General features: G+C 37.7%; 1 protein-coding gene across 2 annotated transcripts in view; it reads left to right on the top strand.

Annotated features, from left to right (window-relative positions):
• The first annotated feature begins 369 nt into the window (after positions 1-369).
• The window catches only part of LOC131028019 (zinc finger CCCH domain-containing protein 18), a 114,231-nt gene continuing 97,565 nt past the window's right edge, over positions 370-17,035 (top strand). Inside the window, exons 1-3 of one of the 2 annotated variants that reach the window (XM_057958141.2) lie at positions 370-523; positions 622-758; positions 14,371-14,691. In XM_057958141.2, the coding sequence (XP_057814124.1) occupies positions 633-758; positions 14,371-14,691 (447 nt within the window). In that variant the 5' untranslated portion in view covers positions 370-523; positions 622-632. The remainder of the gene's footprint in view (positions 524-621; positions 759-14,370; positions 14,692-17,035) is intronic. The other variant, XM_057958142.2, reaches the window with a different exon arrangement.

Raw genomic sequence — 17,035 nt, 5'->3', positions numbered from 1 at the left:
TGTTGTCCTCTGGCCAAGATCACATATTCAGACTAGTACGTTTTTCAATTCTACTCACATATATATGTAGATTAAGCAAGAGAATGTATCCCTTAATGACATAATGATTCCACATTGAGATACTTATATATATCATCAACTATCAATTATTAAATAATGTTAAAAAATTAAAATGAATCACTAATTTTATTTTCTATTTTATATGTTAAATATACACCATTGAAAAAGGATATCTCTCCACATATTTTACGTAGACTTTTTAAAAATATAACTATACTAATAAATAAATATAAAACACCACAACATTATGTATATAACTTAAATGAAATTAACACTCCTGAATACGTTTAGATAAATTTTTGTATGGTTAGAGCTCTACCCAAATGAATAGAAAAAACTCACAGTCGGAACTATGGTCCTTAATTAATACGTGCTTTCTAACAATCTACGCTCTCTGTTGAGTTCTGACCAAATTTATGCCAGATTAATATTAAAAACCGTTTCTAATAGTAAGAAACCAGAGGCAAGAATTCTCCTTACTTTGCATTCAATTTAAGCACGTATTCGGCCAATTTGGCCTAGGATTCATACGCCCAATTAATTTTAGGGTTTTGTATTTAGAAAGAATAATAATGGCGGAAGAAGAGGAGGCTGATCTGGAGCAGCAGCTGGAAGCTCAGCTGGTAGAGCAGACAGACTCTCTCGCTGGCGTGGACGAAGCCCTAGTGGAAGACCCCGCCAATTCTGAGCTTTTGATGGTACATAAATTAAAGGCTTGTAAACTTCCATCGTACATTAATGTTTGAAGATTTTGAGGACAAAAGCTTCTGGATATAACTGTTTTAAAAAGATGGAATATGTGAACCTTGTATATTTAAGATTTATGACCAGTACGATGACTGTAAATAGTAATCATTAAAGTGACTCCAAAAAAATGGGTAGGGGCTGAATGGATTGATACTAAGCTGTTTGGGATTGGAATGAATCTAAAGATTTTCGTACGCCACTTAGTTTGAATATAAATTAGGGTTAATGGCTTTTTCCCCCCAACTGGAGGGAAAACAGTATCCTAGTAGTGGGTGTTTGGGTAATTGATGTCCTAGATATTGCAATGGTTGAGGCTCATTTACCCTTTTAAGTTAGCCTAGGCCGGGTTTGTGGAATTTAAACGTCTTGAAATGAATCTGCACATTTCCGTACGCCAGTTGTTTAGGCCACTTTAAGCAGTTTGAATGTAAATTAGGGTCAATCGTTGTTTTCCCCTAACTGGAGGAAAATTATCATCCTTGTATTGGGTGTATGGATAGTTTGTGTCCTAGCTGTTGGTTCCAACGATTGAGGGATATTTACTCTCTGAAATTAGCCTGGGCTTGGTTTATGAAATTCAGCTCTGGTGGAAACTTGAAGGACATGTGTTCCTTTGTTATTCTTTTTGTTAATTAGAGGGTCCGAGCTTTTATGTCTTACGTAATGGGTGCTGAGCTTTTATTTCTTAAGTAATGAGTGCTGAGTCATCTGGGTTTTGAACCTAGGTCTTTTGCTCATAAATGGCCTTTGTCTACTGCTAGTCAGTTTATTACATTCTTTTGATGTTTTGAACATTAAAAGAATGCTGTTTCTGAATTCAATTGTGCTCAAGATTTTTGCATCAATGTTTTAGATCACACTCAGATGAAGCCATCATCAGGATGAAGAGAGTCAAAGGAATCATGACCACAATTGAATCTAGAAACAACATTCTCTTGATATTATAGATTGTAGAAATCTCTTATTGGTTTTGAACATTGTTTCGCACAGAGTAGGTGGGCTTTTGGCTTTATGAAATGAAATGGTTCTAATTATGCAACTGCCAAAAGAGTTTGACACCGAACATTGAGAACAATATTGTTCCTTTCTTCTTCTATTGATTTAGATTTGAATAACTCCAAGATACTTTACTTTCACCTCGTCAAATTGAATAATCGTGGAGGCCACTCTCAAAGTTAAGTTGGGCAATCTCCCAAATCTAAATTTTTTGAAGAAATGTATCTGTTTTCTTAGCCCTTATTCATTATTGTATTTCAGGTTTTTGCATAGGTTATTATATGTATCGAATTCGACAAATCCTAATTTTCTCAATTTTGCTTGGCTTCAGTAATTTTTAAAGAATAGTGAAAGACACGAAGGTGATATCTTGCAAGAAGTACCTATTGGAGAAACATTCCGACTAGTTTATGTGGGGCTTGTGCTAGCATTGTAGGAGCCGATAACCTACGAATTGAAAAAACGCCCATTCTGTTTTTTTTTCTATTTTTCAATCGTATGTAAAAATGCTTGTTTTATTTGGTGAGTTTCATTCAATGTGGGTTCAGCATTGACCCACTTTCACAGATGCTGATTGGCATTAAATAACAAATTCTGTTTTAAGGAAGTTTCATATGCTCTGTAATTTTTACTTTAAAATAATTCTAAACATCATTTTTTCATGCATTTGCCTTAAATCTCTTTGCTTGAATTCATTTCTTTTTCTTTTTATTGAACATGGTTACTATGGTTTATATTTAGAAGTGCCATTGACATTTCAATCATCCTGTGATGGCAGAATTTGTTGAAAAAATTTGATTCACATCAGAATTTGCAAGAAAGGAAAAAAGCAAAAATTTAGACATAAAATACCATGCACACGACTGAAGTTATGAACAGATTTAGTGGAACAAGAAATTATCATCACTGTAAATTCATTCATATGATAACTTATTGTCATCGTTTTCAAGCTGGATGGATTGTATGGGGCCTGGTTAGATGACTGTTCATTATATCAGATAATCAGACACACAAACACACATATACATATGCATATATCATATATACCCAAGTTGCTGGTTCTGGTATGGGGGTGGGTATAGGGTTATGGTATGCCAGTACAACAATTTTTTTCCCTTGGGTGCGGTATGGCTGGGCATGTCTGGACACAGGAATGCTCCATGTTAGAATTTTAGTGCTTAAAACTTTGGGAACTCCTTGAGAATAGTTGGAAACTACTCAATAATCTCCTAAATCCCACAGAATTATGGTCATATCCAGCTGATGGAAGTCCATCACATCAATGATCAAACTGGCCCCACTTTGTCCTCACTAAGCTGGCCATTATTTTTGCTGGGGGCCTTTGTTTGAACAAGCATGGTGTGAATTCAGTTTTGATGTTCACAGAATTAAGCACTGAGATCCTGTCAGAAAAGATATGGATTGGTTTGAAACTCACATGATGATTCTTTATTGTGCTGACACTTGTGAGTGAAGTTCTAATCTATGCAGAGATGAACAGATTAAACTTATAATCATAACTCCATGCACCATGAAAAGAAAAATGGAGTAGGTTTTGCATCTCTTTTTTATATGAAATTTGTATCATAATTCATTTTCTTAAACGAAGAGATAATACCTATAATTTCTATGCATTTCCCAACAATGGATGGAAATTGCATCCTTCATATGTGTGAAGTGCTCAAAATGAAAAAAAAATCAGAAGTGCAAAGATTTCTTTGGAAAAGATGATTTTCAATTCTACTAGTTTTGATTTTCCATAGAAAGGGATTACACCACAATGTTATTTGCTGCAGATGAAGGGTTCTAGAAACTAATGTCATCTAGCTCATCATTTTGATTGAGACATTTTGCAATTATTTGAAATGTCATTAAACTGTATGCTCCATAAGTGACTGAAGTTGGTCAGTAGGACTGACTGTAATGTCCCCTTTTAGGATATCTTAGAATTATGGGACAGTCACTTGAACTCCTTATAATTATTATGAATTACAAAATCCGATTTTGCTTGTGACATATATAATTGATAATATAATGACAAATAATATATACTAAGTGAACAATATGCCAATAAACTTTCTCTTTCACCTATATTGATAAGGGATACAGATTGAATGACAAGATAACGTTGCGTCTGATATGATCCTGTGAACTATGCCAATTGATGATATTCTGATTTATACAATTAATATACTGAGTGAACAGTATGTCAATAAACTTTCCCTTTCACCTATATTGATAAGGGATACAGATTGAATGACAAGATAACGTTGCGCCTGATATGATCCTGTGAACTATGCCAATTGATGATATTCCGATCTGCAATAAGATGAATAGTTTTATGTGCTCTTTTGATATGTCGATGTGGCTTATGCAATGATCCTCCTTGGCTTTTCTGGTATATCTGATCCACTGAAGAAATATGCAGGTTATAGATAGTAGTGTCACTTTATGGTGATTCTTTGCTGCTCCTGATGTAGACTTATGTGCTTGCAGCTTAAGATGGTGTTGTCTCTGATGTATGACGGTGTTCCTTATGCAATCGAAATGCCAAAGGCAACTGCTCTTAGAAGAGCAAATCCAAAATGGATAAAAGAATAAAAGATCCACTGATCGATGCAGGATTGAATGTGTTTGAACATGTCCTTATACCTCCTAAACCGAAAGGATGGCATCCTTTGGAATTTGATGCGACACCTCTCTTCTAATCAGACTTCTTCACGACCATTGGTTTGCCATAATCGCTGCTATCTTAAGGCACACTCGGACCGACAATGGACTGGTCCAAGAGGGGCCAGTAGCTCAGTGGTAGAGCACTCTAGCAGCATATGGAAGGTCCTAGGTTCGAGTCCTAGCTGGTCCATGTCTCAACATGTTATCAGAGCCAGGTCCAGGCTAGGAGCCCCAAGCACACGAAAGGTGTGGCTTAAGGGGGGGTGTTGGTGTTGGAAATAAGCCACACCCGGATTGACGATGGACTGGTCCAAGAGGGGCCAGTAGCTTAGTGGTAGAGCACTCCAGCAGCGTATGGAAGGTCCTAGGTTCGAGTCCTAGCTGGTCCATGTCTCAACATTCATAACCCAATTGATAAAATTAAAATCGCTGTCCCTAATATCGATTATTCTTATGTTTTCTCTAATCATTGATTAGATATACTTGATTGTTATTGACAATATGATTAAGGGATGTTAATTGTTGTTTATATGTCTGTTATCATTCTTAATGATCTAATCAATCATCATCTACTCCCTCAACCCGATATTGCTTAATATTATACAAGTCTTGCTCTAATCGATATTCTTGCATCTGCATATGTGATCGATCTTCCTCAATGATAATATGATTGACTAAGTCTTCCATCCTGTTGATGTGTTTTTCATGCACATGCGAACACAGAATAAAATACCTTAAGTATCTTATCCTCTCTTGAACAAAGTTACTCGAATGATGAAGATTTGCCTAAGGATCAATCAAAATAACTCCAAGGTTCTTGTATGTAGGGTCTCTACGTGTGGATAAACTCTTGTGGTATGATGTGATTATGCTGGATTCACAAAGGGACTTACATTCGAATGCTTGAGTGTTTGATTTGCTGGAACTTAAGTCCTATCTACTACTCACTTTGAGATAAAGAAATAGCGAAAGGTGTAGGGTTTATAGAGTATAATCTAAGACCTAGAATGGAAGAAGATAGATGAACGACTAGGTGGAGTCCTACTGGGCTAGGTCTCACCATCAAACTGAACAATTTGACACCAGCTCAGTGCAATCTTCTAAGGGACGCTTCGAATATGTTCAAATTGTTGCACCATCAGACACTGATCACCATTCAAGTTAATGCATGGACAATGTATGTATAAGAATTCAAGATTAAGCTCATTCAATGCCAGTTGACCACGCAGGGCGCACTTACAATCAGTAAGAGGCTAGTGGTATGGACTAGGCAGATTCCACACGAGTGTATTCAACAACTTTCTCTATTCAATCTAATCATTTACCATCTAATATGAATATTCAACAAGAAACCATGCACATTGCAAAGAAACAACATATTTCACCATATCTTCAATGAAAATGGAGTCTTTTACAACCAAGGCAACAATTTCTTGCCTTCTCTTCCTACTCTATTCTAATTACTATCTAAGCTTCTATTCTTCTATCCTATTCACAAACTATTCACGATAACCAACCATTAACCTTTACAAATGAAGAGCCAAAGCTTTAAATAGAGAGCTCTTTACATTTCAATGGCTCAGATTGATTTATAACCAATGGCTAGGATTTCAAGATGTAAACCTGTTGTGAGGTATTCACACATTGCCCCATTGCAAATGGGGACCCCTACTTTTTGCTTTCTAGGGTTAGTTTTCTTGGTCTTTTACGTTCTTAGCTATTAGCCTTTGCATTGGAGAGTTGCCAGAGAGATCATTAGGATAGCAGGGTTTGCTTGAGTTGAGGTGGGTCAGTAGGTGGTCCAGGTGAGGGTCTCTTTGAAAGCCTTCTCTAGGTCAGGCCTTGCTCTTGTTTCTAGGTTAAGTCTTGATTGAGTTTGAGGAAGTCCTTATATCCTGCTAGGAGTCTTGCCTTTTGAGACCTATGTCTTTGAGTTAAGGAAGTGAATGAAGGTTTGTGAGTGAGTATCATCAAGGATTTTCCCTTTAAAGGTTTGAGTTGGTCAAGTCAATGGATGATGAGTTCTTGTCCTCTAGGCATTGATTGGTATAAAATTGACCTATTTTGCCCTTAGAAATGCCTAACGACCAAGCCTAGACTTGAAAATTTGGAGAAAGGTCAAGAATTTGAGCATTTATGCAAAATCTGCTCCTGACCCTTCCAAAGGGTCGAGAGCAAATTTCCTTAAACTCCTCTCTTGCCCCAGTTAAGACCTCAAATCCTTGCTCCTACACCTTGATTGAATGAGGAATGACCTATTTATGCCTCGTGAGCATATTCAAACAAGACTGGATGATGAAAATGTGAGGAATTTGTGCAAAAAGAGAAATTTCGCTCCTAACCCTTCCAAAGGGTCCAGAGCGAAATTCCTAGATAGTTCTTGTCCTTCCGAAGGTACCTAAGCGAAATTGTTAAGATGCACTTTTCATTCAACGTTTTGACTAGGCACTTCCTTAAGGTGATTTGTTGGCGTGTCCTAAGGTGAGAACAATGTGATAGAGGGTGAAGTCTGAGTGTTTGGATGGTGTCTAAGACTAATTCCTCAAATTTGCTCCTGATCCTTCCAAAGGGTCCAGAGCGAATTTCCTTATATCTACCTTCTTGGTCCTAACTTGCCTCATAAGCCTTGTCCCTGTGGCGTTATTGAGAGAGTATTGATGTGTGAAACAAAGTGAAGTGATGGAAAGTGAAGGATTTGAGCCTAATTGCAAATTTCGCTCCTGACCCTTTCAAAGGGTCCAGAGCGAAATCCTCCAAAAGACTTATTTCTTCACTAGGGACATCAAATGGTGGACATACATGGCAAGGAAAGGATTCAAAAAGACAAGTCTAAAGCCAGATGAGTGAAAAGAAGGAAGAATTGGGTCTAGAGAAACAAATTCCCTCCTGACCCTTCCAAAGGGTCCAAAGCGAATTTCTCAAAAGCATGTATTTTCCTTACAATTTTAAAGCAAATTCCCCTCAAGGTATTTTCCTAAGATGGTTTGAAGCTAAACAAGCAAGCTAAGAGAAAACTTTATCAAGGACAAGCTCTATTTTCCAAATTTCGCTCCTGACCCTTCCAAAGGGTCTAGAGCGATTTTTTTTTTCTAAGCTCCTGACCCTTCCATAGGGTCCAGAGCAAAATCCTTGGAAAGACTTATTTCCTCACCAAAAGTATTGAGTAGACACCACTTTGAGAGCAAGTTGGCTTGAGTATGATAAGAAGGAGGGTTTGACAAATTCAAAGCAAAGAAAGGAGAAAAAGAAGTGTGAATTGAGCCGAAGGAAGAATTTCGCTCTTGACCCTTCCAAAGGGTCCAGAGCAAAATTTTTCTAAGCTCCTGACCCTTCTAAAGGGTCCAGAGCGAAATCCTTAGGACTCCCTATTTTACCTTGTTTCGAGCTAGGATGGAGGCTAGTTGCATAATCATGATGGAAGGAGGTTTGATAAGTCAAGTTTAAGGTGTTTTGAAAGAAAAGAAGTGTGAATTGAGCCTAAGGAAGAATTTCTCTCCTGACCCTTCCAAAGGGTCCAGAGCGAAATTTCCTAAACCTCTATTTACTTCTTGTTTGAAGACCAAGATCTTTGTTCCTATGGAGTGGTTGAGAGAGGGTTGGTGTATACTTGCCTTGAGAAGTGATTTGGAGCAAAGGAAATGATAGAATTGAGACTCAATCACAAATTTCGCTCTTGACCCTTCCAAAGGGTCCAGAGCGAATTTCACTTAAGCTCCTGTCCTTCCAGAGGGTCCAGTGCGAATTTCACTTAAGCTCCTGTCCTTCCAGAGGGTCCAGTGCGAATTTTCTTGAAATCTTCTTTTGCTCCCAATTTTGTATCAAGCCTAGTGTTGATTGAGGTGGATTGAACTTAGAAGCATCCTTAGGCATGCATTTGAATGAGTTGTCGTCACAAAAAGTGAAGAATTTGTGCAAAGAAGCAAATTTCGCTCCTGACCCTTCCAAAGGGTCCAGAGCGAAATTCCTCTTTAGGTCCTGTCCTTCTAGAGGGTCCAGAGCGAAATTCCTAGGAGGTCTAATGTTTTGCCTAGGCCCTTGAGCGAAACCTATTCTTATGCATTTTTGAAGGCGAATGATTTGATCTTGGTAAGGTAAGGTTGAAATGAAGTCTATGTAAGGTAAATTAAGCAACCTTGTCAAATTTCGCTCTTGACCCTTCCAGAGGGTCCAGAGCAAATTTCATTATAGGGCTTGTCCTTCCAGAGGGTCCAGAGCAAATTGATCCTAATGCCTTCTTGTTAATGGTTTGAAGTAAGAAATGCTATGTTAGAATGAATATATCATGTATTCTTAATCATCTTTTGTTTGTTTTGCAGGTCAATCAAATCAAGTTGGAGGGAGATCAGGCTAGGACAAGGGTGACCTCTTCAAGTTTCATCATCATCAGGGACATTTAGATGCATGGGAAAGTACCCAGGGTGTTGCTAAAATCAAAGGACTTCAAGTATTATAACTATCCTCAAAGAGATCACAATATATCAGAAGAAAAACATTTCAAGGCAAGATGAGCCACTAGAGAAGGTGACTTGACCATGACTTCCTATCACCATTATGCAAAAATCAAGAGGAGGCTTCATCAAACACAGGAGAGTCGAGGGAGGTACATCAAGGACGGAGGAGGATCAACCAAAGTCAGTGCAAGGGTACGTTGAAGAGGCAGATAGTTTCAGAAGAGTTAATCAAAGTTAAGCTTCTCATCGAATATCAAGAGATACAAAGTTCCTTGACCAAGCACAAACGCAAGACAAGGTGGCATCCCAGTCACTGTTCCTCTAGTCAGATAGGTCCACCTCAGCATGTCCAGATTCAATGTGCCTGACTCACCAGTGATGGTACAAACTTTGATGTACCTACCTCGGTTTCCTATTGGTTCACAAGCATTAAATGTAATTTTATCATTGGCTAGAGGAGTATGTTGTAACAAACCCTAATTAGGGTTTTCATCTTGTAATCCTAGCTATTCATTCTAAATCAATCATAGCCATTGAAATGTAAAGAGCTCTCTATATAAGGCTCTGGCTCTTCATTTGTAGGGGTTAATAGTGAATAGTTGGTTAATAGAGGTTAGAATAGCTAATAGTCAGTAAAATAGAATAGCAATTAGAATAGAATAGGAGGAAAAGGTAAGAAATTGTTGCCTAAATTGTAAATGAACTCCATTTTCATTGAAATTATGGTGAAGTGTGTTATTTCTTTGCAATATGCATGGTTTCTTGTTGAATCTTTGTTTTAGATGGTAAACAAGTAGATTGAATGAAAGAAGTTATTGAATGCACTCGTGTGGAATCCGCCTAGTCCAAACCACTAGCCTCTTATTGACTATAAGTGCGCCCTGCGTGGTCAACTGGCATAGAATGAGCTTAATCTCGAGTCGTTACGTGTCTATTGTTCATTCATTAACTTGAATGGTGATCAGTGTCTGATGGTGTAACGATTTGAATATATTCAAAACATCCCTTAGAAGATCGCACTGAGTTGGTGTCAGATTGTTCAACCTGATGGTGAGACCCAACCCGGTAGGACTCCACCTAGTTGTTCATTTATCTTCTCACATTCTTAGAGTAGACTTTCTGAGCCCTTCACTTTTTGCTATTTCTTTATTCTTCCCGATGATTAGATAAGACTCAGGCTCCAACAGATTAAACGCTCAGGCAATCAAACGTAAGTCCCCTTGTGATTCCAGCATAATCACATCATACCACAAGAGCTTATCCACACGTAGAGACCCTACACATAAGAACCTTGGAGTTGCCTTGATTGATCCTTAGGCAAAATCTTCAGCATTTGGGGAAACTTTGTTCAAGAGAGGATAAGATACCTTGGTATTTTATTCTGTGTTCGCATGTGCATAAAAAACAAATCAACAAAACCCTAATTAGGGTTTGCTACAACAAACTCCTTTAGCCAATGAAATAATTACATTCAATATTTATGAACCAATAGATGCCAAGGGTAGGTACATCGGAGTTTGTGCCTTCATGCATGAGCCTGGTTCACCGAATCTGGACATGCTGATGTGGACTCTTCTGATTGGAGGAATAGTGACTAGGATGCCACCTTGTCTGGTACTCGCTTGGTCAAGGAATGTTGTATCTCTTGATATTCAATGTCATGATGATGAGAAGCTAACTTTGATTAACTCTTCTGAAACTATCTGCTTCTTCAACGTTCCCTTGCACTGACCTTGGTTGATCCTTCTTCTTCCTTGATGTACCTGATGAATGATGTACCCTTCCTTGACTCTCTTGTGTTTGATGAAGCCTCCTCTTGATTTTGCATAATGGTGATAGGAAGTCATGGTCAAGTCACCTTCTCTAGTAGCTCATCTTGCCTTGAAATGTTTGTATGATCCCTCCTTTGACATTTTGTGATCTCTTAATGTGGTAGAATGAAGATCTTGAGGATAACTTGTTCTATTGCTTGCAATCCCTTGAACACTTGAAGTCCTTCAACTTAGAAGCACTTTGAGTCTTCCTCCATGCATTTAAGGTGTCCTTAATGATGATGAGGTTTGAAGAGGCTGTCCTTCTTGTCTTGGCCTAATCTCCCTCCAATTGGATCTTGTTGACCTGCAAAACAAAAGATGGTGTCAAGCACATATGATATATTCATCCTAACATGGTATTTCACACTTCAAACCATCAACAAGAAGGCACTAGGATCAATTCGCTCTGGACCCTTTGGAAGGTACATGAGCGAATTAGGAGTTGTCTCAACTTTTCAAATGAAAGCGCTCTCAAATTCATAGTTCTTAAGATTGCTTGAACACTAAAATCACCTTTAAGAAGACCTTCAACACAATTTCATTAGCTAAACCCTCTCTCCTAAGGAATTTTGCTTTGGATCCTTTGGAGGGACAGGACCTATAATGAAAATTTGCTCTGGACCCTTTGGAAGGACAGGACCTATAATGAAATTTTCGCTCTGGACCCTTTGGAAGGACAGGACCTATAATGAAATTTCGCTCTGGACCCTTTGGAAGGACAAGACCTATAATGAAATTTTCGCTCTGGACCCTTTGGAAGGACAGGACCTATAATAAAATTTCGCTTTGGACCCTTTGGAAGGACATGACCTATAATGAAAATTCGCTCTGGACCCTTTGGAAGGACAGGACCTATAATGAAATTTTCGCTCTGGACCCTTTCCAAGGACAGGCCCTAAAATGGAATTTTCGCTCTGGACCCTTTGAAAGGTACATGGTCCTCTAAGAAAATTCGCTTTGGACCCTTTGGAAGGGTCAGAAGCGAATTTGGCATTTTGCTCAATTTTTCCTTCATAAAACTTTATCTCTCAACCTTTTCCTCATCAAAATCAAGTCATTTGCCTCTAAAATTGCTTAGGAATAGGTTGGTTCAAGGGTTTGAGCAAGGTACAAGGTCTCTTGAAGAAATTTGCTCTAGACCCTTTGAAAGGTACATGACCCTCTAAGAAAATTCGCTCTGGACCCTTTGGAAGGTCCAAGAGCGAATTTGTCAAGTTTGCACAAATTCTCCATATTTCATCACTTCACCTTGTTTGAATTCACTTCAAGGGCATGTACGAATCAAGTCCCCTTCACTCAAGGCATAAAATCATGAATTTGATCCAAATAAGGGGCAAGAAGGTGCTCTTGGAGAAATTCGCTTTGGTACCTTTGGAAGTTACATGACCCTTTGAGAAAATTTGCTCTGGACCCTTTGGAAGGGTCAGGAGCAAATTTGACCTGTAAGCCTCAAATTCTCAATTTCTTCATGTTCCAAGTGCATTTAACTTCTTCAATTCACTTTCAATGCATTAACATTCTTTCATTTACGTCATGGGGGCAAGATTATCTAAAGGAAATTCGCTCCTATCCCTTTGGAAGGGTTAGGAGCGAATTTAGCATTTGAGCTCAAATTCTTAACCTTTATCATTCAATCTTGTTTCCAATTCATTCTCAAGGCATGTACACATCAATCCTCCTTCGATCATTCCATAGTAACAAAGATTTTGACCCAAACAAGGAGCAAATAGGTGTTTTAAGAAAATTCGCTCTTGACCCTTTGGAAGGGTCCTGAGCGAATTTGACTTTAGAGCTCAAATTCTTCACATTTCGTTGCTCAACTTCCTATCAACTCACCTTCAAAGGCATGGATAGATCATTTTCTCTCTCACTTAAACCATGGGAAGAAGGTTCATGATCGAAATTGGGGCAAGAGAAGAGTCTAAGGGAATTCGCTCCTGTTCCTTTGGAAAGGTTAGGAGCGAATTTTGCAATAATGCTCAAATTCTTGACTTTCTCTCCAAATTACCAAGTCAAAGTTTATCTAAAGGCATCCCCAAGGGTGAATTCATGCCAATCTCTCTCAATTAATCATTCTAGAGTGGGGTTTCGTCCAAATTAGGAGGGCAAAGGGAGTTTAGGAGGAATTCGCTGCTGTACCTTTGGAAGGGTCAAGAGCGAATTTGGCTTTCTAGCTCAAATTTCTCTTCATCTTGTCAAACTTTCAAGTCTAGACTTGATCATTAGGCATTTTCTAAGGGCAAATAGGTCAGTTCCATGCCAATCAAAGCCTAGAAGTAAAAGGACTTCATCAAACTAAGTGAAGAAATCTTTAACTTCCTCCATTCCCTCCTTCATGATTGCACTTGATCTTTACTTCATCATCCTAATTAAGACTTAACCTCAAAACTAGACCAAGGCCAGACCTAAAGAGGGCTTTCAAAGAGACTCTGACCCGGGCCACCCATTGGTTCATCTCAACCTAATGAGAGCATCCTATTCAAGCAAGCTCTTTGGCAATTCGAATGCAACGATCAATAGCCAAGAACCAAACGAGCAAGGCAAGAAAACCAACCTAGAAAGCGAAAAAGCAGGGGTCCCCATTTGCAATGGGGCGATGTGTGAATACATCACAACACATCCCTCGTATCGTTTCTTATCAATATAATGAATGCTAAGTGAATAATATGTCTTTAAGTAAGATTGTTATTGGATGCATGGGGTTGCTCTACGTATTCCAGAATGGTGTATCATTTGATTATGATTATCTTTATGAGATCGTTAATTGCTGCTTGCAATCATCTTCTGTCTTGCAGGGGTGGTCGATCTTCTTGATATGGATGTGCCCTTCGTCTCTTTTATTCTGTTAATGATGTCCTTCACACATGATTTGATCTTCTCCCTTTACGATTGATGTAGCAAATCTTACTTACAAATTCGTCTCCATGGGAAACTTCTCGAATTTGAATGATCTCAGCGGGTAATGCTCATGAGAACTAATCTTAATTTGGGAATGGGACATTACACTGACTATTAAGATCAGTGAGCTATAATTATAGGATGCTTAAAGCTTCTTATTGCATTAATGTGCATGGAGATTTTAAGCTGCTCAATCATTCTCTGCTCCATCAACATCATTACAGAAATGGAGAGCTCCAAAATATGGAATTTGTTTTTCCATTTTATTTTATACCAAAGGGATGACTAGTCCAAAGTCTTCTATTACTTGTTTTGAAAAGTACCCAAGGTGTACCTGTATTGGGTATAGGTCCTGGCTGGGTACACCTTGGATACATTTTGGGTACAGACCTGGGCTAGATGCACATAATACCAACCCTAAAACCAACTACTTAATTAACCGCTGAGTATTGCTGTATTTTGAACATACGTAAACCATTTTAATTAATGTTTACCATTTGGCATTGAATTATCAATTGTCAGCAGTTTTCTGTATAGAATTTTGTATTTTTTGTGCAAACTATGCCTTTTTTTTTAATTACATTGGATGTACCCAGCCATACTGAACATGTCTTAAAAATATGTCAAACTTGCATACCCAAAATCCAGACCTGAACCCAAATTGGCAACTTAGCCAAAGTGGTCTTGCATATATGCTGTAGAAATACTTATTTTGTATGTTGCTTTTGAAGGTGCGAGAGGAGCTTGTTGTTGCTCTCAAGGCTGCAGAGGAAGGCCTTTTACACTTGAAGCGTGCACGACTCCTTAGAGAAGTTGACAATATGAGGGATACGGGAACAACTGGCTCCATGTTGGAGTCTGAAGACGCCAGAGTTGAGCCATCAGAACCAGTGGACGAAGCAGAGCCTGTAGATATGTTTCCACTTGCAGTTGGCTCCAAATGTCGATTTCGGTACATAGATGGCCGGTGGTATAATGGTAGAGTGTTTGAAATGGAACATGACAAGTTGGCTAGGGTTTCATTCTTGACTCCGACATCTGAGAGCATGCAGGTTGGTACATTTGATAAAATATTTTTGTTGTCTCAGCATTTCAACTTACAGTTAATTCTTGAGTTCACAATTTTAATGTGCCTTAGTCAAAGTTGCAAAGCTACTTTTAAGTTTTTATCTCTATATGAATATATTAAGGCATTTGATGGCTTGAAATTTGCGTTTATTGTAATATTTGATTTCTATACCATCGATCAATTACGATACCTCTAAATTTTTCTGTATATAGTCCCATTTTTCGGATCAGGATTGTATAAACATTCTAGTGATTTTTTTCTGTTCTCATCACCTGTATAATATGTTCCATAGATGAAAAAATCTGCAAAAAATCTTTAAACTCCCGTTTTTTCACGAGTCATTGATGACCACGATTTTATCTGCAAAAAAATCTTGGGCGAGTTTTTTGAAAAAAATCAGGGAGATTGCACTTATTTTTTGGTATATGATATGTATTTAACTCAAACTGTGATTTATATATTATGGAAATCAGTAATATGTTCTACAAATTCAGTGTATATGTGTGTTTTTCAAGAATATTTAAAGAATTATATATTTCAAATGTTCAATAAATTTGCCGATTTTTTTCCGGTTTTTTTCCGAGTCCCGAGTTTTCAAAAATTTTGGGCCAAAAGATTTATTGCTGAGTAAGAGTTTTTCATCGTTGATATGTTCTAATTAGTTACTCTAAATCCTAGGTTGCTTTTTTATGTCCTAGAACTAAAGCAGCCTATTGACACTGGAAGATATTATTTTACATGTAATTGAATATAACATTACAATCATTATAGAAGCATCATATTAGCCCAGTTCTCATCTATTTATTTTGCAATTAGATTTAAGATGATAAATAATTGACAAAAAATTCGTAAATCATTGATAACATGCTTTTTGTTTCATATTTCAGTAGTTTGATCTCATTTTCTTTCATTTGGTTCCTGTAGATGCGTAAACTTTCTAATGTTATCACTGCCAAGGCACGGTCTGATTTGAATATGCAAATGAACTAATATCTGGCAATATTTGAATTGTACTAAATTCTACCGAATGACTCAAAGACTGCATTATTGATTGAATAGATTCAAAAGTTTTGTGTTTCTTCTGGGGTTTTCACCTATGTTCCATGGGGTTTGGGGCTAGAAGACGGGATGGGTTTCAGACATATGGGGACCATGGACCCAAATTTGCAGATGCAGGGTGAGAATGACTGGTGATGCAAATATCTATACATCTATATATTATATGATTAAAAGTTAGAGTGGGGTCTGAGAGTGATGCCCCCAATGAGGTTGGGGGGCAGCGCCTCTGGTGCATTCCCTGTTGTGATACAGGGAGGAATTCAGGGGCAGAGCCCCTGCCACCAACCTCAAATTAAGGTGTTTGAAACCACACAAACCTTTATGTCAGACTCTATTTGTAATTTTATCATTATATTTTCTTCGACACCAATTCCTCACTATTTCTGATCAAATCTTCATTCTTTAGAGAACTTACGGTGAAGCTAGAGAATCTGACTAATCTAAATGAGAAGGGCTGTGCAGTTGAAGACAGGGATATCGTCATTCTTGAATCTTTTTATTTATTTTCTCCTCTGTTTTCTTAATTCTAGTAGATTAATTTTTAGAAATTCCTTACAGCAATCAGCAGAAACTCACAAACATTTATGAAAATTTATTACAATGAACATCCTCCACCAATCCACCCTCATTGTTTCCTCCACTCTCTACCAAGCCCGAGATGTCGGTCACAAACAAATTAATAAATATTTGAACCCCTGCTTCGTAAAGTTAAGATAAGAGAATGTGCATCTGAGTAAACAAAAATACTAACAGTTGTTTTAATAGTTTGTCTTCCAATACCAGTTAGTATTCCTTGTTCTTCCAAGGTCAACCATTTGTACGTGCCATTGCACCAAAAATTGTTTTCGTAAAAAATGGCAAACCAAAGTATTAGATTTTTTGAAAAATCAGATTTATAAAAAAACCGTAAAAAAATGAAGAAAACAGTCAAAAACTACTTTTTTGTTTAAATTTAAGGGCATTTCCATAGCATAGAGATATTGAGAGCAAATAAAATAGAGAGTTGAACCTATGAATTGTAGAAAATAGGTTTTTGTTGTTTATATTCATATCACTGATTACATTGCACAAAACATACCACAACAATATAAATGATAACTATATGGTGATAGTTGTCAAAATGTCAATTACGGTATAGTTTGTGACTTTGTACAAAGTCAACCTATAAACTAAGTACAAAGTTTCAAAAAATCAAATGTAGCCAATGATATGCTAGAGGGTAAGAGGTCCCAATGATGAAGTTCCTTGGTGAGAGCTTGTCCTAGCTT

This window comes from Cryptomeria japonica, chromosome 5, assembly GCF_030272615.1.
Source record: "Cryptomeria japonica chromosome 5, Sugi_1.0, whole genome shotgun sequence".
NCBI lineage: Eukaryota > Viridiplantae > Streptophyta > Pinopsida > Cupressales > Cupressaceae > Cryptomeria > Cryptomeria japonica.
This window is presented reverse-complemented; position numbering and strand designations above follow the sequence as displayed.